The sequence below is a fragment of the Natator depressus genome, chromosome 3, assembly GCF_965152275.1.
Source record: "Natator depressus isolate rNatDep1 chromosome 3, rNatDep2.hap1, whole genome shotgun sequence".
Lineage (NCBI taxonomy): Eukaryota > Metazoa > Chordata > Testudines > Cheloniidae > Natator > Natator depressus.
In genome coordinates this window covers 115,556,100-115,580,991 of record NC_134236.1, presented here as the reverse complement: position 1 = coordinate 115,580,991, position 24,892 = coordinate 115,556,100, and the positions used below count along the sequence as shown (strand labels likewise).

At 40.3% G+C, this 24,892-nt stretch overlaps 1 protein-coding gene across 1 annotated transcript in view; it reads left to right on the top strand.

Moving 5' to 3' along the window:
• Positions 1-24,662, top strand: part of SYNE1 (spectrin repeat containing nuclear envelope protein 1) — a 493,953-nt gene extending 469,291 nt beyond the window's left edge. The window contains exons 135-146 of the mRNA XM_074948627.1: positions 141-332; positions 1,210-1,543; positions 2,608-2,676; positions 4,126-4,268; positions 5,952-6,078; positions 7,298-7,509; positions 8,805-9,005; positions 9,575-9,703; positions 10,266-10,478; positions 11,757-11,849; positions 13,640-13,698; positions 23,499-24,662. Coding sequence (XP_074804728.1) covers positions 141-332; positions 1,210-1,543; positions 2,608-2,676; positions 4,126-4,268; positions 5,952-6,078; positions 7,298-7,509; positions 8,805-9,005; positions 9,575-9,703; positions 10,266-10,478; positions 11,757-11,849; positions 13,640-13,698; positions 23,499-23,739 — 2,013 coding nt within the window. The 3' untranslated portion in view covers positions 23,740-24,662. The remainder of the gene's footprint in view (positions 1-140; positions 333-1,209; positions 1,544-2,607; positions 2,677-4,125; positions 4,269-5,951; positions 6,079-7,297; positions 7,510-8,804; positions 9,006-9,574; positions 9,704-10,265; positions 10,479-11,756; positions 11,850-13,639; positions 13,699-23,498) is intronic.
• Positions 24,663-24,892: the final 230 nt, after the last annotated feature.

Below are 24,892 nucleotides of genomic sequence, written 5' to 3'. Positions count from 1 at the left end.
TGTAATGGTCCTTGTTTGTGTTTGGTAAATATACCATCTCTGCTACAAAGCTCTGTAAGACATAGCATTTGTGGTAACCGAGGATTGTTTAATGTTGGTTTTAATGATAACAGAAAGTCATGGCTTCTTATGCTGCACAGGCTTTCCAGCAAGAGATCTCTCTGAACAACAATAAAATTGATCAGATAATTGTCCAGGGTGAGCAGCTGATAGAGAAAAGTGAACCCATGGATGCAGCTGTCATTGAAGAAGAACTGGATGAGCTCCGGCATTACTGTCAAGAGGTCTTTGGTCGTGTGGAACGTTACCACAAGAAATTGATCCGCCTTCCTGTATGTACCCTCTTTATTTCTTTTTTTAAGATTTATTATTAATTTACAAATATAATAATGGTGAAAGCGTTTGTGTGCGGGGGAGGGTGTAATGTATACGACAAAACACCCCATGATCTTTACTTGTAACCATGATCCTTTCCTTCCCTTCCCCCTGCACCTTTGTGTGTTATCATTACATATTGTGTTGTTATGTCTTATTCAGACTGCAGACTCTTCAGGGCAAAGAACCTGTTTCATTTCTGTAAAGCAACATGCACGCCTGCATTATGAATGAGAGTGATGGTGCAGTACTGGAGACATAACATTCTTCTTGCCCTGCAGGGTGAATTCCATTGAATAGCACTGAGTTCACAGAAATAAAGACACTCCTCCTTTGCAGGGCACTTTAAGTATCCAGAACTGAATGTACAGCTGGGAAGTGAGAGAGGGTGATTTTGGAAATCAAACTGGAAAGCCCCACTGAGGGAAAGCAGTGAGAAGTGCTTTTCATAACATGAAAGAATAGATGAGAGCAACAGTCAAGATAAACGCCTTTTATAGTTTCTGTAATTTGGTTCCAAAATGTTGCTCTAATTTTACTGTCTGTGTGGAGATAATATCTGGAGAAAATTTGGAGACAGTTGCCTTACGTGAGACTATACAGATGAGCATTAAGCAGTAAAGATGAATTTATTCTTAGCCTCTTTTACTCATTTTATCTTTTTATTTTATATGCATTTTTAAAAAATCAAAGGAGGATCAAAGAAAGATACAAAATGGGAATCCTGTCAGTCTGCGTGTTATCCAGTGACATTTTTATCTCATTGACCCAGGTAGAAAGGACGTTGTTTCCGAGGGTTGAATTAATAGTCTCTGTTCTGGTGTTTCCTTCTAGTTGACAGACGATGAACATGACCTTTCTGACAGAGAGGTGGATCTGGATGAATCAGCAGATCTCTCTGACATACACTGGCACGACAAATCTGCAGACAGCGTTCTCTTCCCACACCCCTCCTCCAACCTCTCGCTGTCACTTGCCCAGCCGATGAGAAGTGAGCGGTCAGGGCGGGATACTCCTGCAAGTGTAGATTCCATCCCCTTGGAATGGGATCATGACTATGACCTCAGTCGGGACTTGGAGACAGCCATTTCGAGGGCACTGCATTTAGAGGAGGAGGAAGGACAAGAAGACAAAGATTTCTATCTTAGGGGAGCAGCTAGTATAGCAGGTATTGATTGCTTCTCTCATCTCTCTCTCAGTAAAGGGAAATAAATATTGCATATAGGATCATACTGCTGTGGAGTTCCTAGGCATGGGAAAATATTCCAAAGAACTCCAGAAGACCTCAAATAGCTGTCCTAGAATGGTGCCTTTAGCCTCCTGGTCTTTGACACAATATTGCAGGCTTCTGTATGAGTGCAGGCTTGGAATGTCAAAGAGGCATATTCACTGAATGACAAAGAGGGAACAGGCTATTTTATTGCACGCTGTGTCTGCCAGATGTGACTGGTGTCACCTGTAACAGAGTTGGCTAATAGTCTTTTGACTGGAGGAAATAGTACTGGATGATCACAAGAAAAATTGGAGGGAGAGAAAATTCCAAGGAAACATAGAATATCAGGGGTGGAAGGGACCTCAGGAGGTCATCTAGTCCAACCCCCTGCTCAAAGCAGGACCAATCCCCATTTTTGCCCCAGATCCCTAAATGGCCCTCTCAAGGATTGAACTCACAATCCTGGGTTTAGCAGGCTGATGCTCCAACCCCTGAGCTATCCGTCTCCCATCTCTCCCCCCCCCCCCCCCCTGACATGTTCACCCACTGGACCACATGTTCAAGTCTAAGTGAGTTTTTACTCAGTCCTTAGGTAAACTCACATTGACATCTTTGGGAAGTTTTACTTAGACTTCAAGACTTGGCCTTTTATGAGTTCATGAGACCTGTCTGTCTGTATGACTATGTGCATATTGTGTAACAAATACTAATGAGGACTAATGTGTCTATATGTTTGAAGCATGTAGACATTCTACATTTATTGTTAGTGAGGCCTAAATTCAAGATTCTGTTCTGTCTTTAATTGTGATTGTCTTGTGCTTTTCAGTTTCTTGACACCTTCTAAAAAGAGGCTGACTTATTTAAAGCTGTTTTCAGCAGGAATCTAGTGATGTTTAAAAGGAATATGTGCTGGAAATTAGAACTGGTGATCTACTCTCCTTCCAGGAAAGTTGGTTTCCTGTTACAAGAAGACAACAATTGCTGAGATATCAACTCAGATTGTGCTTGTATTTTTGCAGATGTAGAGATCCCAGAAAGCTCTGAGGACTATGTAAAACTTACTGAAAATGCACTCAGAAATATCTCTGGTAGGCATCAAAAAAGCCTAAGCATAGCCCGACCCAGATAAACCAACCCATACCTGTAACAGTGTCCTCTTAGCTCATCTGCTGTACTTCTCACAGCTCACAAGATAGATATTTTCTCACATGACAGCACTACCATGTTAATGCAGAACTTTCCTGCTTTACTACCATTCGTAAAGGTCTTGTTTCTTCAGTGCACCCAGCAGAAGTGGAAAGAGTTTTTGAAAGCTGGCTAGGGTGCAATACCTTTTAGCTAAATTACTGGCTAACTAGATGTAGCTAATCAGTATTTTACTCAAATTGGTACGGGCTCCTTGGTGTCCAGACTCCAGTATTGTAGCAGAGGGATTCAAAATAAGAGATTCTTATAAGAGGGTCCCAACCCTTGGTTTTCCTCTGGGAAGAGGCTGGTTTCGTAAGGGATGAGAGAGCATCTGCAACTTTTAAAAAAAAAATGTTGTTTTTGAACATCTCCTCCTACATAAACCAATGGAAATCAGGCATATTCCAGAAGTGACTTGATCTCTAGGAAGAAATCACAAGTTTGCCATGTTTTAGAAGCATTGCCTGCTAGACCTGGTGAATGTAACTACAACAGCATCGCTTGGTATTTACATACTGCTTTTGATTCTCAGAAGTAGTATAGAAATAGAATCCTCAAGGTACACCAAGATTCCACTCTATTAGCTTTAGGGGAAATGCCACAATATCTACTGCAAAAAGAAGTGAGAGAGAAAAATTGAACTTTAAAATAAAAACTGAGGGGAGGGGTACAGATACTTAGTCCTGAGTGATTGCCAGGTCTGAGAAGTAGCGATGTCACAAAAAATGTCAGTGAGAGAGGCTGGTATAAAGCCCACTGAGAATTTAGTCTTCCAGAGGGATCAAGAATTATTTAGGGGAAAGAAAAGGAGTACTTGTGGCACCTTAGAGACTAACCAATTTATTTGAGCATAAGCTTTCGTGAGCTACAGCTCACTTCATCGGATGCATACTGTGGAAACTGCAGAAGACAATGCATCCGATGAAGTGAGCTGTAGCTCACGAAAGCTTATGCTCAAATAAATTGGTTAGTCTCTAAGGTGCCACAAGTCCTCCTTTTCTTTTTGCGAATACAGACTAACACGGCTGTTACTCTGAAACCTGTCATTAGGGGAAAGAGTCTCTTCAAAACAAGTTGCAGGCCTCTTTGCACCTATGGAAGCTTTGATACTGTTCTCATGGCAAGCACATTCATCAGTATATAACCATCTGTGCTCTGGAAAGTTGCTAACACGCTAACATGTAATCAGTTACAAAGTTGCTTTGTCATTTCCCAACACATGTTCTATTGCAGCCACCTTTTCATGCCGCCTAACCTTGTTAATAACCCTTATATTTTTCCTTGGATATAAAGCAAAGGCTTTGAAAAATCTCAAAGCAGTAGTCACATCTTCTGTAATTTTGCCACAGGAGAACCAGGTGCCTTGGAAACACACATCCGTCAGCTGGACAAGGCCTTAGACACTAGTCGTTTCCAAATACAGCAAACAGAAAACATCATTCGCAGCAAAACACCCACAGGACCGGAACTAGATTCCAGTTACAAAGGATATGTGAGTACAAGGTGTATTGCCACCTAGTGACTGGATTTAAAATAACGGTTCTTGTGACAGGGCACTATATTTAGAGGACAAGTGGTAATAAGTGAACATAGAATAGCCATTGAAAAAATGGCTCTTGCAATACAACAGCTTATTAGGTATAAAGCTATTACTGCCTCTCAGCCCCATTCACACACACAATCTCTACCCTTGATCACACACAGTTATTGTTATTTTGAGGTTATGTAATTATTTGTGAGTTTATAATACCATGAGATTGTAGGAACATAACCCCAGTCAGTTCATTTTCCAGTTAAATTTGTGTAGATATCCCAGAGTAATTTCACACACATCCATTTATCCCTCAAATGAGATCATCCTTGTTTTGTTAAAAAAAAACTTCTTTACTTCTTAAGATCAGAATTTTATAGACTAATGCATGATATTTGTTTTAATGACACATTATAAACATACATCACATTACACATGTTGTATATGGGAATCAGTGATAAAAAGTTTGATGAGGAAACTTTGTAGAATAAACCTTAACAAACAGCATTGTAAGCACCTAGATTTAATTTGGTCCTGCCTTTGCGCAGCGGCTGAGCTTGATGACTTCTCGAGGTCCCTTTCAGCCCTACATTTCTATGATTCTATGACATTCATGTCAGAATGAAACAGATTTTATGTGTGGATACACCATAATTTTTCCACTCTTGTATAACTTTCTTTCACTCCCCATGTCTCCCATTATCATCTTCTTTCCAGCTCCTAGGGCAGATGTCCCCAAACTGTGGAGTGCACCACCACCCCTCCCCCACAAGGGGGCGCGGAGGAACCTTCAAGGGGGTGCAGCAGGGCCCAGGCCTGCCCCCATGGGTGCAGTGAGGGAGCATCATCCAGCACTCCCCACCCCCAGCTCTGCTCTGGTCCCACCCGCAGTCATGTCCCCGTAGCCAGTCCTGCGCCTGGCTCCGTCCCCAGCCTCAGTGCAGCTCCGCTCCTGGCCCTGCCCCCAGCCTCAGCTGCTGTCCATGGCTCCATTTGTGGCCCAGGGTCAAGGCTGGGGTCAGGGCTGGGAGCAGAGCTGTACCTGGGCAAGGGCCCAGCTGCCAGCCTCGGCCTTGGCCCCTTTACCCCATCTGCGTCCGTTTCTCCCGCCTACCCGAGCCGTGGCCCTGCTCCCAGCCATGGCTTGGGGGGCATGGACAAGGGTAAGGTGGGGACATGACCCTCAAAAGTATGGGCACCACTGTCCTAGGGTCTTAGTGTTTATAGAAAAAATGTCACCTGAAGACATCCATTCTTTGACTCTGGTAGTACCCTGACACAGTGGCACTGAATTATTTCTGTTAATGGAGTTTGAGCCTCTACTCTACATTTAATCCCTTAAAACTCACATGTATAATTCTTTTTGTGTGTGTATGTGGATCAATGCAAAAATGATACAAATAATATCAAGAGACACAGCATCTCATTGAGATTGTATTGGCCAGTGTATCTAATGGCTTTTGAAACCGAAAGATACACTCACAATTGGCAGATCATTAAAACAATAGGCTGCTTCCCATTCTGTCATGTGAAGTCCCATTTTCAGAATGTTTTTGAAAATTGCTTTGTATTTAGCCTTTTAGCTCTGGAGTTATTCTACCGTGGCATAGACTGATGAGAACTATTTTTAATTTTTTTAAACAGATGAAGCTACTGGGTGAGTGCAGTGGCAGCATAGACTCAGTAAAAAGGCTTGGTTACAAACTGAAAGAGGAAGAGGAGAAGCTCTCTGGATTTATAAGCCTGAACAGTACTGAAACACAAACAGCTGGTACGTAGTGTTGAATCCTTCCATGGGAAACAAATGTGAAATGAGCAGCAATATGTATAGTATTGTCAGAGTAAGCGTTTGGGATTATGCAGGAAAGTAGGAATTTGCTTCAGATTGACCAAGCTTGTGCCACTCCATACGTGTATGTATATATGATTGTTTCCACAGTCAGTTTATTTATTAATCGGTTCTTTGTATCGACCGGGCATAAGCATCAAACAATGTGCACATTTTAAGTAACTCGTCACATTATGTCTGTCCCTAAGCACTTGAGCAAATAGCTCTAGATGCTGTACATACTAGTTAGAGACCTTCTGATAGGAAAAAAAGTGTTTTAAACTTGAGGTTACAAAATACCCTTTGTGCCATTTTAATCACTGATCTAAATTACTTTTACATTTTTAGCAAAATGAATATTGTAATCTGCCCCTCTCTAAACCACATGCACATGGGGTGAATGACTGTGGAAAACACCCTTTATTTATTTCCATGTAACATAGATGTTTGTCTTATACACTGGCAGTAATTGAAACATATTTATTGAAGGACAAACATTTTTATTGAAAAGGTCCAAGATTGTGTGCAGACAGCAGTAATTATATGTGCAGATGGCTAGTTAAATATATAAATGGCCATCTGCAAGTGCAAAATCCTTATTGCACACACAGTCATTCATTATATGAATGAAACAGCTTTATCCATGGGGCTAGGGCTTCAGGAGAAAAATACGGCACTCCTGAGTTCTAATCCTGGCTTTGGCATGGATTTGCTATGTAGCCTTGAATAAGCCATTTAGTCTCTTGCCTCAGTGTCCCCAGCTGTAAAAGGGGGGTAGTAATACAATTGCCTACCTCTCGGGGCTGTTGTGAAGATTAACTAATGTCTGCAAAGAGCTTTGTAAACATAAGTGCTATAATATAGATAGGTATAAGTGTGCGTGCAAATATAGACGGATAGTTTTATTTTCTGACACCCTTGTATATCACACAGTGGGCTAAATATTTAATTGCATAAAGCCATAGAAGTGAGAGTTGAAAACTTATTAGATCAGCTGGTCCATCTTTTGCTATGTAAAGCCACATACTCAGTGTTGTCTAAAGTTAAAGTTGTGTGTGATAATGTTTTCTTTAGGCTGATGTATACTGAGTAAACATGGATGTAATTGTGCATATTATGAATATGCCTTTGTTTTTATTGTATTATGTCTCTGCTTTGGCAGGTGTGATCGATCGCTGGGAGTTAATCCAGGCCCAAGCTCTAAGCAAGGAACTGAGAATGAAACAGAACCTTCAACAGTGGCAGCAGTTCAACTCTGACCTGAACAACGTTTGGGTTTGGTTAGTGGAGACTGAAGAGGAGCTAGAGAAACTCTGTCATCTTGATCTCAGCACTGACATACAAACCATTGAGCTCCGAATTAAAAAACTGAAAGTAAGGTTTTATCTCCATTTTCCGTCCGTTGCCTCAGTAATGGCCTACCATGCAACCTGTGCATTGGACTCCATTCATGAGATACAGTTGCTATTTGGTATTCACTTTCTGCATTCCCTGCACAGGAGAATGTGACTAATGATTGGGGTGAGGAACTGGAAAAATGGCTTGAGAAATCACTTATTTGCAGAAAAATAAACCACGACCATTTTCCTGAAATTCCAAATAAATGTTGGAAACCTTTTTATATGCAAGCTACATTTCCAGAATTGCAGAAGTCAGCTGAATTAATGAAACTTAAAAAAGGCCAAATTAAGTCAATTAAAATCTGTCCTAGCCTAGCTCATGGCAAAAACCAGCTGTTTTTAAAAGAAATGGTACACTTCTATTTTTCTGTTAGTTACAATCTCGTCTTTCTCTGGGTCCTGACATTGTGCCCTCCTAGGGGTCCTAAGCTTGGTGAACTGTGCTACCATTCTCCCAACCCAGCTTCAGCTGCTAGATCAAGTGTCTCCTACCCTGGGCGAGAGCGACGTCAGAGCCACCGTGAAGGCAGCAGGTTCAGCACCTGGAGTATTGGGGGAGAGAGAGAGTGCTGCTTTCAGTGACCCCTCTAGTCAATTCAGGGGCTGCATTAATGTGTTTTAGATGGAATCCAGTCCAGCTGCTCTCGTTGATATGAAAGTCACTGTGATATGGGGCATTATTAGGACCTGGGGAAGAGGCTGTAAACTAGGGAGAAGATGGATTCTTCCATAAGAATCCTCTTCTTCTCCTTTAAAATAAAAGAATAATATGGACAATGGTCTCAAGATGATAAACATAAAAAAGCCAACATAATTTTCAATATAACTGTGAGGCAGAAGCTTTAGTGTTGTCAAGCATTTGTCAGGAGCTACACCACAATTTTCCCCTGTATCTCATATTTGCTCCAGCCTTTGCATAACTAGGCTTCCTTGTCTTTCAGACATTCGAAACACAAGCCAGTTCTTCTGATCTTTAAAATTCAGCCATGACAACAGGGTTTTAAATCTTAAAAGTTTAACTGACTTATACTAAGTTTTATTGTGAACATAAAATAGTGGACATTAGAGTGAACATTTGCAGTATTACCACAGATATTTCCTGTCCTAAGTAAAGAGAGAACCTGGTAAGATAAAATACTCTTGCATTACCGTACAGCAAATAATTGCTCTTTAATGGCAACCACTACACTTGATTCTTCTAAAAGTCTGTAGCACGCTTACTATAAATTAAGTTTTGGGTGTTTTTAACTCCATTCTCCTGTCATCCAGGAGTTGCAGAAAGCTGTTGATAACCGCAAAGCTATCGTCCTGTCCATCAACCTGTGCAGCTCCGAATTCACTCAATCTGATAGCGAAGAAAGCAAGAAGCTGCAGGAGCGCCTATCTCAGATGAACATGCGCTGGGAACGTGTATGCAGTATGATTGAAGAATGGCGTTGCTCACTGCAGGATGCGCTAATGCAATGTCAGGTCTGTATTGGTATGCGGGGTCTCGTTCCCTTCTTGGACATAATGAGGAATTCTAGAGCTGATGGGATTCATTTTAAATAATCAGCTTACACACACACACATATCAGAGATATAATTTTCTTCACAGCTTCCTAATCTGAAAGATCAAACCTAATGCTGCCCACATATGCAAACTAAAATGCAGTTTGTGAAGGCTGGCTCTTGAAAGATCTCCGTGCGTTACCGGAAGCATGTGTTCTAAGTCCATGTTCCAGGTGTTCTAAATTGAAGTAAAGTTAAAAGATGATTCTCCACAACCATATTCTGTATGCTAGCATTCACACCTAAGCAAAGCAAATGCAAAGTGGGTGTAAACCACTACCAGAGCAGAACAGTATTCATGCAGTGGCAGGGGTATCAGACCCATCGAGTATTTGCAATAATATTGTAATATAGTATACTAATATAGGCTTGTAATGCTATAGTAATATAAGAATATAGCCAGTCAAATCTGTTGTGGGAAATAGCAATGTGGCAGAAAACCTCAGCATAATTCAGGGTTCTCTTAAGCTCTCTCATGTCTCTTGTAGGATTTCCATGAAATGAGCCACGGTTTGCTGCTTTGGTTGGAGAACATTGACAGAAGAAAAAATGAGATCTTGCCTATTAATCCAAACCAAGACTTGGACACTCTACAGGATCATCACAGACTGCTAATGGTAGGATCATAAATGCCTGGAATGTTTAAAGCCTTCAAAAAAAATTTGACAAGCAGAGAGAAGGTAGTTCTGGAGGTTAGTGATTGGTCTGTGAGGTATACAGTATACTTAACCCTGTGGTACTAAGAAGGTCCGGGATTCTCTTTAGTATGGGTAGAGGGAGTAGTGAAATTGGGGGTTAAAAACATTTGGTTTAACGTACAAAGCATCTGTCTAATTACCTTATTGGCTGTTTGTTTGGTTTTTTTTAGTTTGGGGTTGTTATTTTGGAAAGGCTATTTTTAATTGCAACTTGCTGGGCTAGACAGGAACTCTAAAAAAGTCTACTGCTCATGATATGAGGTTTAGAAGAAATTGCCAGGCATTTATCACCTTTCTTCATTATAACCTGCCAGGATTTTAGGGCTAGTGGAGCTTTTTTCAGTGAGTCTATTGTGATTGTCTTGGAAGCTGAAGTCACTGCCATCTGTCTGTTTTGTTGTTTTTGTGGAAGTCCTAGCATTCTCTTTCGCATGTTTCATAATATTTAAGTAGAAAATGTGATTCTTTGGCTTTGCAATAGCAAATCAGACGCGAGTTGCTAGAGTCTCAGCTGAAAGTGGTGTCACTCCAAGATATGTCCTGCCAACTGCTGGTCAATGCTGAAGGCAAGGACTGCCTGGAAGCTAAAGAGAAGGTCCATGTCATTGGAAACAGACTCAAGCTCCTACTGAAAGAGGTCACACATCACATCAAGGACCTAGAGAAAATCTTAGACATTTCAAGCAGTCAGCTGGTAAATCGTCCTATTGTGTTCTCTCCTTTACCACTCATTGAGGGCTAGTTTTGTAATCACACTGACCTTTTTCAGGTGATCAGCTGTAAAATACACTATTGACCCTTATTTTGTTGCTGAGGACTGTGATGCCTGTCTAAATGGTATGAAACCATTATGAAATCTCCTTCGTAATTTCTACTGTCCAATACTTTCCTGTCTCTGAGACAGCAATTCATAAATTCCAAGGCCAGACAGGACCACTGTGGTCATCTTGTCTGACCTCCTGTGTTCCACAGGCCAGAGAACATTCCTGCCCCCCCCCAAAAAAAAAAACATTGCTGGAGCTGATCTTTTAGAAGAACACCCTATCTTGCTTTACAATTGCCAGTGATAGTGAATCCAGCATGACCCTGGGTAAACTGTTCCAGTCGTTGAATTATCCTTACTGTTAAAAATTGGCACCTTATTTCCTCTCTGAATTTTTCTGGGTTCAACTTCCAGCCTTGGCTGCCTACTTTGCTGCCACTGATTCAGTCAACTGGCAAAGTACATGGGGTAGCTACTGTAGCTGCAGTATCTGAACCTGTGGCATGTAAATTATTTCCACAGAGTAAACAGCATCTACTTTCCTATTGGCAAACCAATGAAAAAGCTTGAAATAAATTCTCTAGTGTGCTAACAAAGACCCTGTTTGTTTGTGTTTTCTTAGCTTTGGAAGTGTACTCCATAGCAGCACAAGTTATCTTGCAGATGAGAGTGTGGGCAAGGGGAATGTTATGCTTGTGTCTTCATTGTACCTGCCCCAGTCAGATAGAAGACTTTAACACTCTCCATTGTTCTCAGTCCCTTCTCTTGTAGTCCCCAAAATCTGAATTAGTACAAAGTATGAAGAATGTGATGTGTTTTCAATCTGGCCAGTGTCTCTCTCTCTCTGTATAAAACGATGTCTGGGATTCCAGTGGGAATTTTCACTGAGTACACAACACCTCTTTACCTTCTAAAAACCAATAAAGAGCCGTCGTTTTCTTGGTACTGCCTTTGCCTTACCTTGGGCAGTTAAATGTTATTTCTGGCAGCGTATTCATTTGCCTGTCTTTCTCTTCAGATCCTAATGTGTAATTTATAGTGATTTAATCCTACAGATTTGTGTAAATTTAAACCTCCCTTTGTCATAGTTCAAGGATCAGTAGTGCAAAGCACTCTGCTAAAACCAAGGATTTAATCCCCTTTTTCTGAATGTGGTTTCCTTGGCAGATTACTTATGTTCTTCTAATCTCTTATGATTCTGAACTTTAGGATTTGTCTTCATGGTCCTCAGCTGATGAACTGGACACTTCAGGATCCCTCAGTCCTGTATCTGGAAGAAGCACACCAAGCAGACAGAGAACGGTAATTTCATGCCAGATACATTCTATCACCTCTTGGGCGGGAGCACCAGATATTTACAGTAGCTGGAGTCAGCTGAGAGGTCTACACCTTCTCCCTGATAGGAAAGAAAAGGGCACAAACCAAGAATTCCCCTCAAACAAAGCTGCTTCCCCAACCCTGCTGCATCTCTCTCCCTGCATGAAATCAGAATTAGAAAATGCTCTGTATAAAATCTGGGCTCAAAGTGTGGATGGAGTTTTGTGGTATGGCACACACTCTCTCTTGTATTCTGTTCAAGCAATGGCAGCATCCCAAGGTCTGGTCTTGTCCCAGCAGAGTTGCAGCCAATCCCTCTGCTTTCTACCTGGCATCCTCTGCAGAGCTGCTTTGTCAAGAACCTCAATAAAACTTTCTTTTCATGATCAATTAAAACTGTAGCTGGAGCCAGAATTTTATTGAGACTGTGGATGAGAGGCTGCATAGAAAGTTTATAAGGTATTGGCAGAAACACTGGAACAGAACCTGATCAATGGTTGTGTCAACAGCTCTAATGATGCATGTTGTCACCACTAGAACACAATACAAGAAATGCACCATGCCATGCTGCACTCTACTTCTCCACACTTTGATCCCTGTATGGAACTGGAATTTTTGTCTTTCTTTACAGTTCTTTTGGTTGATTTATTTTAATTATTATTCAGTTTTCCTTAGTTCTTAACTATCAGTTTTTCATTTGCACTTTTTATAAAACATCTGAGTTCTGTCCTGATAAACTTTGTGGTCTCTTGAAATTGATTTTGCTACATTCACTAGTTTGCTTCAGATCCGAGTTTGAGAATGTAAAGGAATACTGGCTTTTCAAAAAGGTTGAGAACAACATGAAACATGATAATTTTATTTCTGGAGTCATTAATTTCATATTTTATTAGCTACTTTTTATAAAATTACTAATAAAAGTCATGATACCATAAACTAGAAGATTCCTGCACACGGCAGAAAGTGATAAAGTAATTTACTATAGCAAACTTTGGCTAAAGAATTGGTAGAAATGTAGTATGCCTCATATTAACCTTTTAATCTGTATTTGTTCATGTCTAATACAATACTGTGGTTTACATACATTGTTTTCTTCTTTTTTGTCCATAATGTACAGTGTAAGATGCAAGACTCCTGAGGGCTTCCCTTTTTGCATCTGTAATTTTGAAACAAAAATTGATGTCTCTTAGAATTCTAATGCCAAGCACATCACCAGTACTATATTTGTAATAATAATTGCCTAACATCCAGAGACTTTAAGCTTGTTAACCGTCTAAGCTAAATTAATTGTGCTAGGAAATAATTGCAAGTGCAGTAATGCACCCACAGTTATTTGGCCCTCAAAATTATGGGTGGAAAGAGGGAAGCCAGACTTTTTAAAGGTGACTTTTGGAATATAATTTTTAATTAGCTGCAATTAAATATAAATACACTTAAGTGTATCCCTTTCAATAAGACGAATTAATTCTTATCTCATGTAACAAATTACTTGAGCTAAAAAGTTTTAACTTTTTTTTTTTTTTTTTGTACCAAGCCTAGTATGTATCATTTTAATGATTAAAACATTCTGTCAAGTTCCTTTTGTCTGTTCAAAGCATTTTCATACTCCGCTGGGAGCAGAAGAAAAGCCAGTTTCCTTGGTTCATGGGTATTGGTCACTTCATTTGATTTTATGTTTCCTTTGCTGCACTTTTAATTTGATTTCATCAGTAGCTTGTCTTTATTTGCCTGGACTGAACATTCTTCTTTCTTTACCCCCTGTTCATTGCAAACAGCCACGGGGCAAATGTAGTGTGTCTCAGCCTGGACCCTCTGTCAGCAGTCCACATAGCAGGTACCTTATTCTCCTGGTTTCCACACTCTGCTCTAGAATTCCAAGAGGATGATGGAAATTGCCCATGATGTACATTAAGTGTCTCTCCACACTTAATCTGTCAAAGGGACAGGAATTAACCATTTCAAGTGCAAAGTTCCTTTGTAAGCAGGATTCAGTTATTACAACCAAAATATCTGTAAATAGAAATATCGGGTCATTCTTGAATATACAGCTTTTGCTTCCCATTAGCATCATTTAAATTTATTTTATTTATTTGATCACATGGGTGTTTGTTTACATTCATAATATTGCTTGTTACATTAAGACCTGATCAGCAGATACACCATGAGGTTCATGGCAAAGACTTTTTATCATCCTCTTTATTTCTAGATATTAAATTTAAGCAGGTATTAGACCAATACAATATTTTAGAATTTGTAAAACCCACAAATCTGGAGAAAACACACTAACATCCTCTTTTTTTTTTTAATTTTTGTTAATATTTTGTTCAGTTTGTGGGTTTTCAGTTCTCATCATTCAGAATGAAAAGTCAGAATTTGAGAATTTTCATCCTAAAAATTGGTAGCATCTTTTCTCTCTGCAATCATAGAACTTCTTTGCAGATAAAACACACTGACATTAATGTGACACTTGACAAGTGCTTGCATCCATGTATCACTCTAGGAGCAGCGCTGCCCCATTTCTGGATGAACACTAGAGAGCAGACTTGCAGCTGCAACTTTTTGCTTTCCACCTTGTCTCCAGCAATCTGTCATCTCTGCGGCTAACAGTGCTTCTGCATTCTCTGTTGTTGGTGTGATGTGTGTGTCCCTTCACTCTTTCACTGATCAGATCACTTCGCCCTATCGAATAAACAAAAAATGTTTTAAAAAACAAAACAAACATGTAAACAGTATAAGGTACAGGCCCTTGTCCCATTCCAGCATCTAGTGAGTTGCAACAAGAATTTAAAATTATGCGGCGGGGATGGGGGGTAGAGGGGATGAAAATATATATGGAACTGTAATCAAACTTACACTTTCTGTGTCATCTATGTAGTAAAATTGAAATTCATTAAAATAGTTCCTGTTCAAATGCAAGACATTTTAGGTTTGAAGCCGGGCCAAAATAGATTTATACAGTGATTGAGCAATGGTCAGGAATTCAAAAAAACCTTGAATGAACTTTGTACGTGATGACCTTTATTCCATAAAGACAAACCAGGCTTTTGTTCAACAATGGAACAGCGTGAAATATTGGTGCGGAGGAGGAGCAAAAACTGCTAGAATTTAGAACTAGTCAATATCCAAATTATTTGCCATGTTTAAATGTGTGTAGAGATTCATTTCAAAGTAGCAGCCATGTTTGTCAGTATCTGCAAAAAGAACAGGAGTACTTGTGGCACCTTAGAGACTAGCAAATTTATTAGAGCATAAGCTTTCGTGAGCTGCAGCCCACTTCATCGGATGCATAGAATGGAACATATAGTAAGAAGATAGATATATACATACAGAGAAGGTGGAAGTTGCTATACAAACTGTAAGAGGCTAATTAATTAAGATGAGCTATTATCAGCAAGAGAAAAAAACTTTTGTAGTGATAATCAAGATGGCCCATTTAGACAGCTGACAAGAAGGTGTGAGGATACTTAACTTAGGGAAATAGATTCAATATGTGTAATGACCCAGCCACTCCCAGTCTCTATTCAAACCCAAGTTAATGGTATCTAGTTTGCATATTAATTCAAGCTCAGCAGTTTCTCGTTAGTCTGTTTTTGAAGCTTTCTGTTGCAAAATTGCCACCCTTAAATCTTTTACGGAGTGGCCAGAGAGGTTGAAGTGTTCTGCTACTGGTTTTTGAATGTGATGATTCCTGATGTCAGATTTGTGTCAATTTATTCTTTTGCGTAGAGACTGTCAGGTTTGGCCAATGTACGTGGCAGAGGGGCATTGCTGGCACATGATGGCATATATCACATTGGTAGATGTGCAGGTGAATGAGCCCCTGATGGTGTGGCTAATGTGATTAGGTCCTATGATGGTGTCACTTGAATAAATATGTGGACAGAGTTGGCATCAGGCTTTGTTGCAAGGATAGGTTCCTGGGTTAGTGTTTTTGTTGTGTGGTTGCTGGAGAGTATTTGCTTCAGGTTGGGGGGCTGTCTCTAAGCGAGGACTGGCCTGTCTCCCAAGATCTGTGAGAGTGAGGGATCATTTTTCAGGAGAGGTTGTAAATCTTTGATGATGCGCTGGGGAGGTTTTAGTTGGGGCTGAAGGTGACGGCTGGTGGCGTTCTGTTATTTTCTTTGTTGGGCCTGTCCTGTAGTAGGTGACTTCTGGGTACTCTTCTGGCTCTGTCAATCTGTTTTTTCACTTCAGCAGGTGGGTATTGTAGTTATAAGAACACTTGATAGAGATCTTGTAGGTGTATGTCTCTGTCTGAGGGATTGGAGCAAATGCAGTTGTATTGTAGAGCTTGGCAGTAGACAATGGATCGTGTGGTGTGTCCTGGATGGAAGCTGGAGGCATATAGGTAAGTATAGCAGTTAGTAGGTTTCCGGTATAGGGTGGTGGTGATGTGACCATCGCTTATGAGCACAGTAGTGTCCAGGAAATGGACCGCTTGTGTGGACTGGTCTAGGCAGAGGTTGATGGTGGCATGGAAATAGTTGAAATCATGGTGGAATTCCTCAAGAGCTTCTTTTCCATGGGTCCAGATGATGAAGATGTCATCAATGTAGCGCAAGTAGAGTAGGGGCATTAAGGGCCAAGAGCTAAGGAAGCATTGTTCTAAGTCAGCCATAAAAATGTTGGCATACTGTGCAGCCACGCAGGTACCCATAGCAGTGCCACTGACTTGAAGGTGTATATTGTCCCCAAATGTGAAATAGTTGTGGGTGAGGATAAAGTCACAAAGTTCAGCCACCAGGTTTGCCGTGACATTCTCGGGGATACTGTTCCTGACGGCTTGTAGTCCCTCTTTGTGTGGAATGTTGGTGTAGAGGGCTTCTACATCCATAGTGGCCAGGAGGGTGTTTTCTGGAAGATCACCGATGGATTGTAGTTTCCTCAGGAAGTCAGTGGTGTCTCGAAGATAGCTGGGAGTGCTGGTAACGTAGGGCCTGAGGAGAGAGTCCACATAGCCAGACAATCCTGCTATTAGGGTGCCAATGCCTGAGATGATGGGGTGTCCAGGATTTCCAGGTTTATGGATCTTGGGTAGCAAATAGAATACCCCGGGGTTCTAGGCATGTGTCTGCACAGATCTGTTCCTGTGCTTTTTCAGGGAGTTTCTTGAGAAGATGATGTCGTTTCTTTTGGTAATCCTCAATGGGATCAGAGGATAATGGCCTGTAGAAAGTGGAGTTGAGCTGCCTAGCGGCCTCTTGTTCATATTCTGACCTATTTATGATGATGACAGCACCTCCTTTGTCAGTCTTTTTGATTATGATGTCAGAGTTGTTCCTGAGGCTGTTGATGGCATTGTGTTCCGCACGGCTGAGGTTATGGGGCAAGTGATGCTGCTTTTCCACAATTTCAGCCCGGGGACGTCGGCGGAAGCACTTTATGTAGAAGTCCAGTCTGTTGTCTCGACCTTCAGGAGGAGTCCACGCAGAATCCTTCTTTTTGTAGTGTTGGTAGGAAGGATTCTGTGGGTTAGTATGTTGTTCAGAGGTGTGTTGGAAATATTCTTTGAGTCGGAGATGTCGAAAGTAGGATTCTAGGTCACCGGAGAACTGTATCATGTTCCTGGGCCTGGAGTGACAAAAGAAGAGGCCCCGAGATAGGATAGACTGTTCTGCCGGGCAAAGAGTACAGCTGGAAAGATTAACAATATTGTTGGGTGGGTTAAGGGAACTACTGTTGTGGTTTCTTGTGGCATGTAGCAGTTTAGATAGTTTAGTGTCCTTTTTACTTTGTCGAGAAACAAAGTGTGCGTTGTAAATGGCTTGTCTAGTTTTTGTAAAATCTATCCATGAGGAATTTTGTGTGGAAGGTTGGTTTTTTTATGAGAGTATCCAGTTTTGAGAGTTCATTCTTAATCTTACCCTGTTTGCTGTATAGGATGTTGATCAGGTGGTTTCACAGTTTCTTTGAGAGTGTGTGGCACAATCTCTCAGCATAGTCTGTGTGATATATAGATTGTAATGGATTTTTTACCTTTTAGTCCTTTTGGTATGATGTCCATCTGTTTGCATTTGGAAGGGAAGATGATGTCTGTCTGTATCTATACGAGTTTTTTCATGAAGTTGATGGATTTCTGTTCCATACGGCTAAATTCAGTGCCAGACAGTCTCTACGCAAAAGAATAAATGGACACAAATCTGACATCAGGAATCATCACATTCAAAAACCGGTAGAAGAACACTTCAACCTCTCTGGCCACTCCCTAAAAGATTTAAGGGTGACAATTTTGCAACAGAAAACCTTCAAAAACAGACTTCAATGAGAAACTGCTGAGCTTGAATTAACATGCAAATTAGACACCATTAACTTGGGTTTGAATAGAGACTGGGAGTGGCTGGGTCATGACAAATATTGAATCTATTTCCCTAAGTTAAGTATCCTCACACCTTCTTGTCACCTGTCTAAATGGACCATCTTGATTATCACTACAAAAGTTTTTTTCTCCTGTTGATGATAGCTCATCTTAATTAATTAGCCTCTTACAGTTTGTATGGCAACTTCCACCTTCTCTATATCTTCTTACTATATGTTCATTTCTATGCATCCGATGAAGTGGGCTGTAGCCCACCAAAGCTTATGCGCTGATAAATTTGTTAGTCGCTAAGGTGCCACAAGTCCTCCTGTTCTTTTTATAGAGATTCAGTTCATGACTTTGTAGCTGTACCAGTTCACAATCAAAATCCAAGTGATGTATGGTAGGTAGAACATTTAGTCTTCCAATGCTTCCAAGAAAGTAGATTGCTTGGTTGAAAAAAACAGTAAAATAACATACAGAATAACTGTTGTATACTTATACATGTGACCCCAGTTCTCTGTTCTTCTCTCAAATGGAGAATCAGGGAGAATTTTTCTACCTCCAGTCAGTATACGGCTTGGCATTCTGTTTCTTACAGAAGGGGGTTGGGGGGAACGGAAACTTAGTCTATGTCCATTAACAGCTACGCATATGTCTTTTATGAACCGATCTGAAGAACAAAGTTTAAATCAGGCCAATAAGCATGCTTGCACTAGCAACACTGAAGTAAAGGAGTATGTTGTGTCTGCTCCTCTGCTCCCCTCTACACGCACAGCCACACGCACACCCCTTTGAGAAGGCTTCTGTGTTGTAGGGGTGAGCGACTGGCCCAGCGTGTGTCTTAGTAGCGCTTTGCAGCTTTGGGATCAGCCCACATTCTAACAGTGGCATCTGTGCGGCACCTCTCAGATCAGCTCTGTTCAGCACTGTATATTAACACATCTCATAGCTGTTCAACACAATATTCAATTTGTCATTCAGACAAGCGTGGAATACAAATGAGTTACTACTGAATAGGAAACTTAATCAAATGCGCAAGCCAGACAGGTTGTGGTTGATGTGTAATGTGGTTTTAACTGATAAAGCAGTACAAGCTGTCACTGTGTTCTTTAATATTTTGACATGCCTCTGATCAGAGTACTTTGTGTTTGATCTTGCACTGGATCAGCAAACCCTAATAGACTACAGTGTAAGGGAGAACCAAAGACAAATTAGAAATGTTTATCCCATAGGATTTTGTAATGGAAAGTTACTTACTTTAAAAATTTGAGGGTCAGCGGGGTTTTATATTAAGCTTGATGACATTTTTCCTTTCCATTATCATAACAAATAGGTTAACATATTTACTTTATCCAGTTGATTTGTCACATAACCCATGTCTGTTTAGCAAGATATCCTCCCAAATCTCCACAATTACATTGTGGCATGAATCTGTTTTGCGAGGCAGTACCAGCTGTTGCATGCTAATTAGGAGACGCAAATCCCAAAAGTGCATTTTCCCCTAACAGTGCTTTCAGAAAATGTACACCTGGACCTATGCCTGCAGATTTTTTGAAGTGATTAAAATGTTAAAAAGACAAAAATAATTGTGCAATTTGCATCAGTGCGTTTACATTGTCTCTCTTGGGCAGGTTTATTCAAGTTCTGGCGCCACTGATTCAGTCCCCACTTCCTAACACCACCACCCGCTTCCATCCCGAATCAAAGAGCAACTTTATAAACCCACCTTTAATTCTTGAACCAAACCAGGCCACAGGATTCTTACTGGTTTCAACTGCATAATAGCAGGCACTGTAGTGTACTGAATAGACCTGGAGATTTGGGCTCAGATCTCCATGGTTCTGTTCCCAGTTCTGCCACTCACTCTGACTTTGGGTTTGTCAGTTAAACTGCCTGTTTAACCACCTGTAAAATGGATATATTAATCTTCTTTACAATGTAAACTAGCTAACTTTGAGGGAAGGAGGGAGGCGGAGTAGCCAATGTAGAACACGCAGTAGCAAAGAACAGCTAATTTAGCTGCATACTGAGCAGTAAGGTGAAGAGATACACAGGAGCTGAAATGAGAATTCCCCCTGCTCCTCTGGTAACCCTGCATGATAATTTAACTTCTGCCTACCAGCTAAGCTTCTCAGGAGAGACAAGAGTAGAGGTCCAGTTCTCCAGACTTCGCAAACTCCGTGGGCGAGGAATTGGACTGCTTTTTGTAGCCTAAGGTCAAGTCATCAGATGACTTGGTTTGACATTAGGAAACATGCAGTTGGTCAGATTTGCAGCTGCGCCTTCCACAATATCTAGTCACTAGTATCTATTTAAGGGAGTAAAGAACAATTGTGAAGTGGTCTGACTGCAGTCCAAACTGAGCAGCTGTCAATGTGACAAACGGCAGAGAAGTTTGAAAGAGAAGGCAGGGAATGCATGGGCAAGAAAAACGAACTATGCTTTCCCCCAAAGTAATATACTGTAATAGCATTTGGGCCCAATCCCCACCCACTGAAATTGATAGGAAGTTTTCCATTTACTTCAATAGCGCAGCAGGTCTTTGGTTGCAGATGTTACCATTTAATCACCCCTTTCCACCCTCATTAAACACTTTGAGCTGCATATCCAGTTTTCCATCACTATTAATTTGTCCATTATGGTATGAGTAAGTGTGATAAACAGCAGCTGTGTCGCCAAAGGAATATAGCACTTGAACATTTTAAAACAGACCCTTTGAAGTAGTTTCTTACAGAGGCAAATGTTTCATTATTCACGTCTTGGATCATTTCATACAGTATTAGCCCATTAATGTTTACAGCCCTGCTCTACTACTACTATATTTCAGAGCACTTTTCCAATAACAGCATTAATTCTTCAGAGAATTAACTAGGCTCTTCATCGAGAGCCTCCATACACTTTCCACCACCACCTTTTACTTTTCATGTTTTTATGTTTTTCAAGAAATACAGAAACAAAATCGGTGATGGTGCATTTTTTCTGCCATAGTCTTGAGAAGAGGGGAAAATTACTAGTTGATGAACAAGCCCACTCCTTTGATCTGTCTCTTGGAAATTCCCTTGGAGACCCTCTTGGTAGCCCCAGAGACATTTTCAGGTGACGTTCAGGTCACTGGGTAACTATTAAAAAAAAAGACTCTACTTTTCACATCATGATCATTAACTCCAATGACAAGTGGACACTACAAAATGTGGCATCTGTTGATGAGTTGTAAGCAATAGTATTTATGCAAAAAGCCACGTAAGTATGTAAACTCTGCAGCGAAATGCTTGGAAGATAATTAAGCACTCCATGTTCCTTTTGTTCTTACCTCAGCCCATTAACTCTCTGTTTTGGCATTCTTAGACAGTGGAAGGCCTGGTCTAATTGAACTTTAATATGGAATGCTCTGATGCTGTTAAATGTGCCATGTCCTTTCATTGCGTTCTATATAATATATGATCTTACATGATGCAAGAATAAGCAGCTTTCCATTCTGGCTCCAATGCTGTGGATTTAAGCAATGTGTAATCTTTTGTTTTGATCTTGACCTCTTGACTTAATCATCCCAGTAAGTTAATCATTTAGTGGGCCCGAATATTCAGCTTTCCATTAGTCAACTAAACATAACCAAAAGCTGCCTGGCTTCATTTTAAGTCTTCAGCCTGGGAAGACATCTGCAGATAAGTGAGCTAGTAACAACAAATGATGTCCTCCAGTAAAATATTAATAATTGGAGAACTAGTTACTTCAGTGATCCAGAAGAGGAGAGATACAGGAGAGGGTATAATTTCGTGGCTATGTAACCAAAATTGCCATCAAGACAAAGATAATTCTGAAGATGGCTTCTCGTTTTCCTTTGTGCTGTTTTACATACGTCTTTCCACCTCCTTAACCTCAGTACACCATTGTGTTCTCACTGAACTGTAATCAAACTGCTGTGAGACTTCCATATCAGATAGGTTTCAGAGTGGTAGCCATGTTAGTCTGTATCAGCAAAAATGAGGAGTCCTTTCCTCATTGATTTTTCCATATCAGATAGACACTTGATAATAAAGAGAACTGAAACAAGATTGAAGTATGCTGCAGTATTAGGAGATAGCTTGAGAACCGTTAAATTCCTCTGCATTTTAGTACTTGCCAAAACACAGTACCTTTCCATGCCACCTAAATAGTGTACCTAAATCATTCTGTTTGGGTTTCTTAACCTTCAGGCTATCTTTTATCAACCCATCTAACTGCTAAGAAGCCTTTTGGTTGGTCACACATGTAATACATTTCTGACAGGTTGGGTCAAGAGGACAAAATGGGAAGGTTTGTGCAGGGGAGCTGGAACAATTTTTATAGTGGGGGTGCTGAGAGCCATTAAACCAAACTGTAAACCCTGAATATGATGGAAACTGCTTCAAGTAACAGGGTGCGGGAGCACCTCTAGTTCCAGCAATTATGGGTTTGTGTCAAAATGGAATTCAAATTGTATCCAGTACTAGAAAGAAGAACTTCCGTGTTATAGGAAAAGCTAAAAATTTCAGTCAGAATTCTCAAATGTGGGTACCTAAAATTAGGCATCTAAATTGATAGCCTGATTTTTGTTTTTCAGGGGTGCTGAGCTCCCACATCTCCCATTGATTAAAAAATTGCTGTGGATTTAGATGCTTAACTTCAGGTGTACAGGTCAGGAAATGTTGACCTCAAGGCCTACCTCCCCATCAGATATTGAGAGTAGGCTGTGACTACCATGGAAGTAATACGTTTTCATAGAAAGACAGCAAGGAAATAAGTTACACAGAAAGGGTAAGAAGTCCATTCAAGTTCAGTAACTTTAACTCCTGATTCAGTGCAAAATGAAGCTATGCTGTACTCTGTGGAGACTGAGATCCCTCTAATCCAACACTGGCATATTATTGCTCTGGTTGCATGACTCATCATGATACTTCCTAAAAGGAAATGCAGTTGACACTTAAAGCAATGGGGTTTCCCTTCTAGACTGTGTGTAGATATTGATTGAGTCAGCAGCTGACATGATAGAATATGTTTTGTCTTGTCTAGAGAGTACAATCCATTCATTTTTTCTCATGGAAAATCTTTAATGCAATTAAGTAAGAACGATGGCACTTGAGCTGCCCATGTGCTATTCTTTTTATGATTGTTCAGATGTTTTGTTTTCCAATCCCACCAGTGCTAAACAGTGACAGTGTCAGGGTAATGGCATATTCAGTATAAAACACCTCTGGCATTTAAGTATAGAATTTGTATTGACATTAAAACGAATGCTCTGGGAAGAGTTGTTATATTCCAGAAAGCGGTGTCCATTTTGGTAAGGCTTCTGTTTATCCTGTATTGATTTCTTTTCTCAGGTCCATAAGAGGTGGCTCAGATTCCTCCCATTCTGAGACACTGGCAGCTCAGCAGCACCCGTCCTTCTTCCTGAGAGTCCTCAGAGCTGCTCTACCACTACAGCTTCTTCTGCTGCTCTTGATTGGTCTTGCCTGCCTTGTACCAATGACTGAGGAGGACTACAGCTGTACCCTATCGAATAATTTTGCCCGGTCCTTCCACCCCATGTTAAGATATACTAATGGCCCTCCTCCTTTATGAAGCAGTACAACGGCTATTAAAGTTGGAGAAGCATGTCAGGAAATAGGCCTGTTTCAAATGTTAATGCACTCAACGTGGCAGCTTTATCTATCTATCGTAGCCAATGTTCCCATATCATTCTGCTGGCACTAAATTAATAATGTATCCGTACCAAAATGTGTAATGCATTACGTGAGTAATATCCTTTCAAAACTCACATCCCTGGCACTAAGAAGGCTATGAAATAAGTGAGGGAATTTTCTTTCTCGCCAACATTCTGGATCTTCTGGCCACTTTATATCTGGGTCACTGCCCTGTGCTGTGCATAGCCCAAGGACTTTATACTGTCAAGAGAACCTTTTCTCTGAATGAGTTATTAGCTGATCTTTGTTAAATATACTATCAGTATCTTACAGTATTCAAACGAACCAGTGCTAAGGACATTTGAAAGACTTTGTAACATACATTTTTAAAGAGCTTGTATGGCAATGTACTATTTTTCCTTGTTTTTTGTTTTGGGCATGGTGTTCTAACCTTTTCTTTGGATGCACAGGCTGTAAATCTGAAAGGCACTTTTTTAAGGTTTAAAAAAATGGATGTAATAAATAAGATCCTGGAAGGTTTTATGAGAAAAAAAATATTGAATATCAAGTATAAAAAGGAACCTATTTATGTATGTACAGTTTGCTAAGCCAAGTTTTGTTGGTAATGATTTATTTGCATTTATTATAGATACCATACAATATTTTGTCTACGTGCTTTTTAATGACAATTATAGAAACCTGTAAGTTTAGAATGAGAAATGTATGGTAAAAACAATTATAAGACCATGTATATGCTGCAATTATCAAAAAAAAAACGTAAAATAAAAAGAAATGCTGTAATAATGAATTGTAGAAGGAATCTGTGGGAATGGGAAGATCTTGCAAAATTGCTGCAGAACAGTATGAGTTATGGGAAAGTGTACGGTTATAGAATCAGTGATGAATATAAAAGGCTGTTTAATTATGAATTAACATTGGGAAACTCCAGATTTTTCTAATCTTTCTTACAGTCCATGTTTCCCAAACTGTTAGTTTTATATGTATATACGCTGCTTCCCATACTCCAGTTGTTATTATTACCAGTCAACACTGAAGAAGACTGTTTTTTGTGAGTTGAAAACATTTAAATC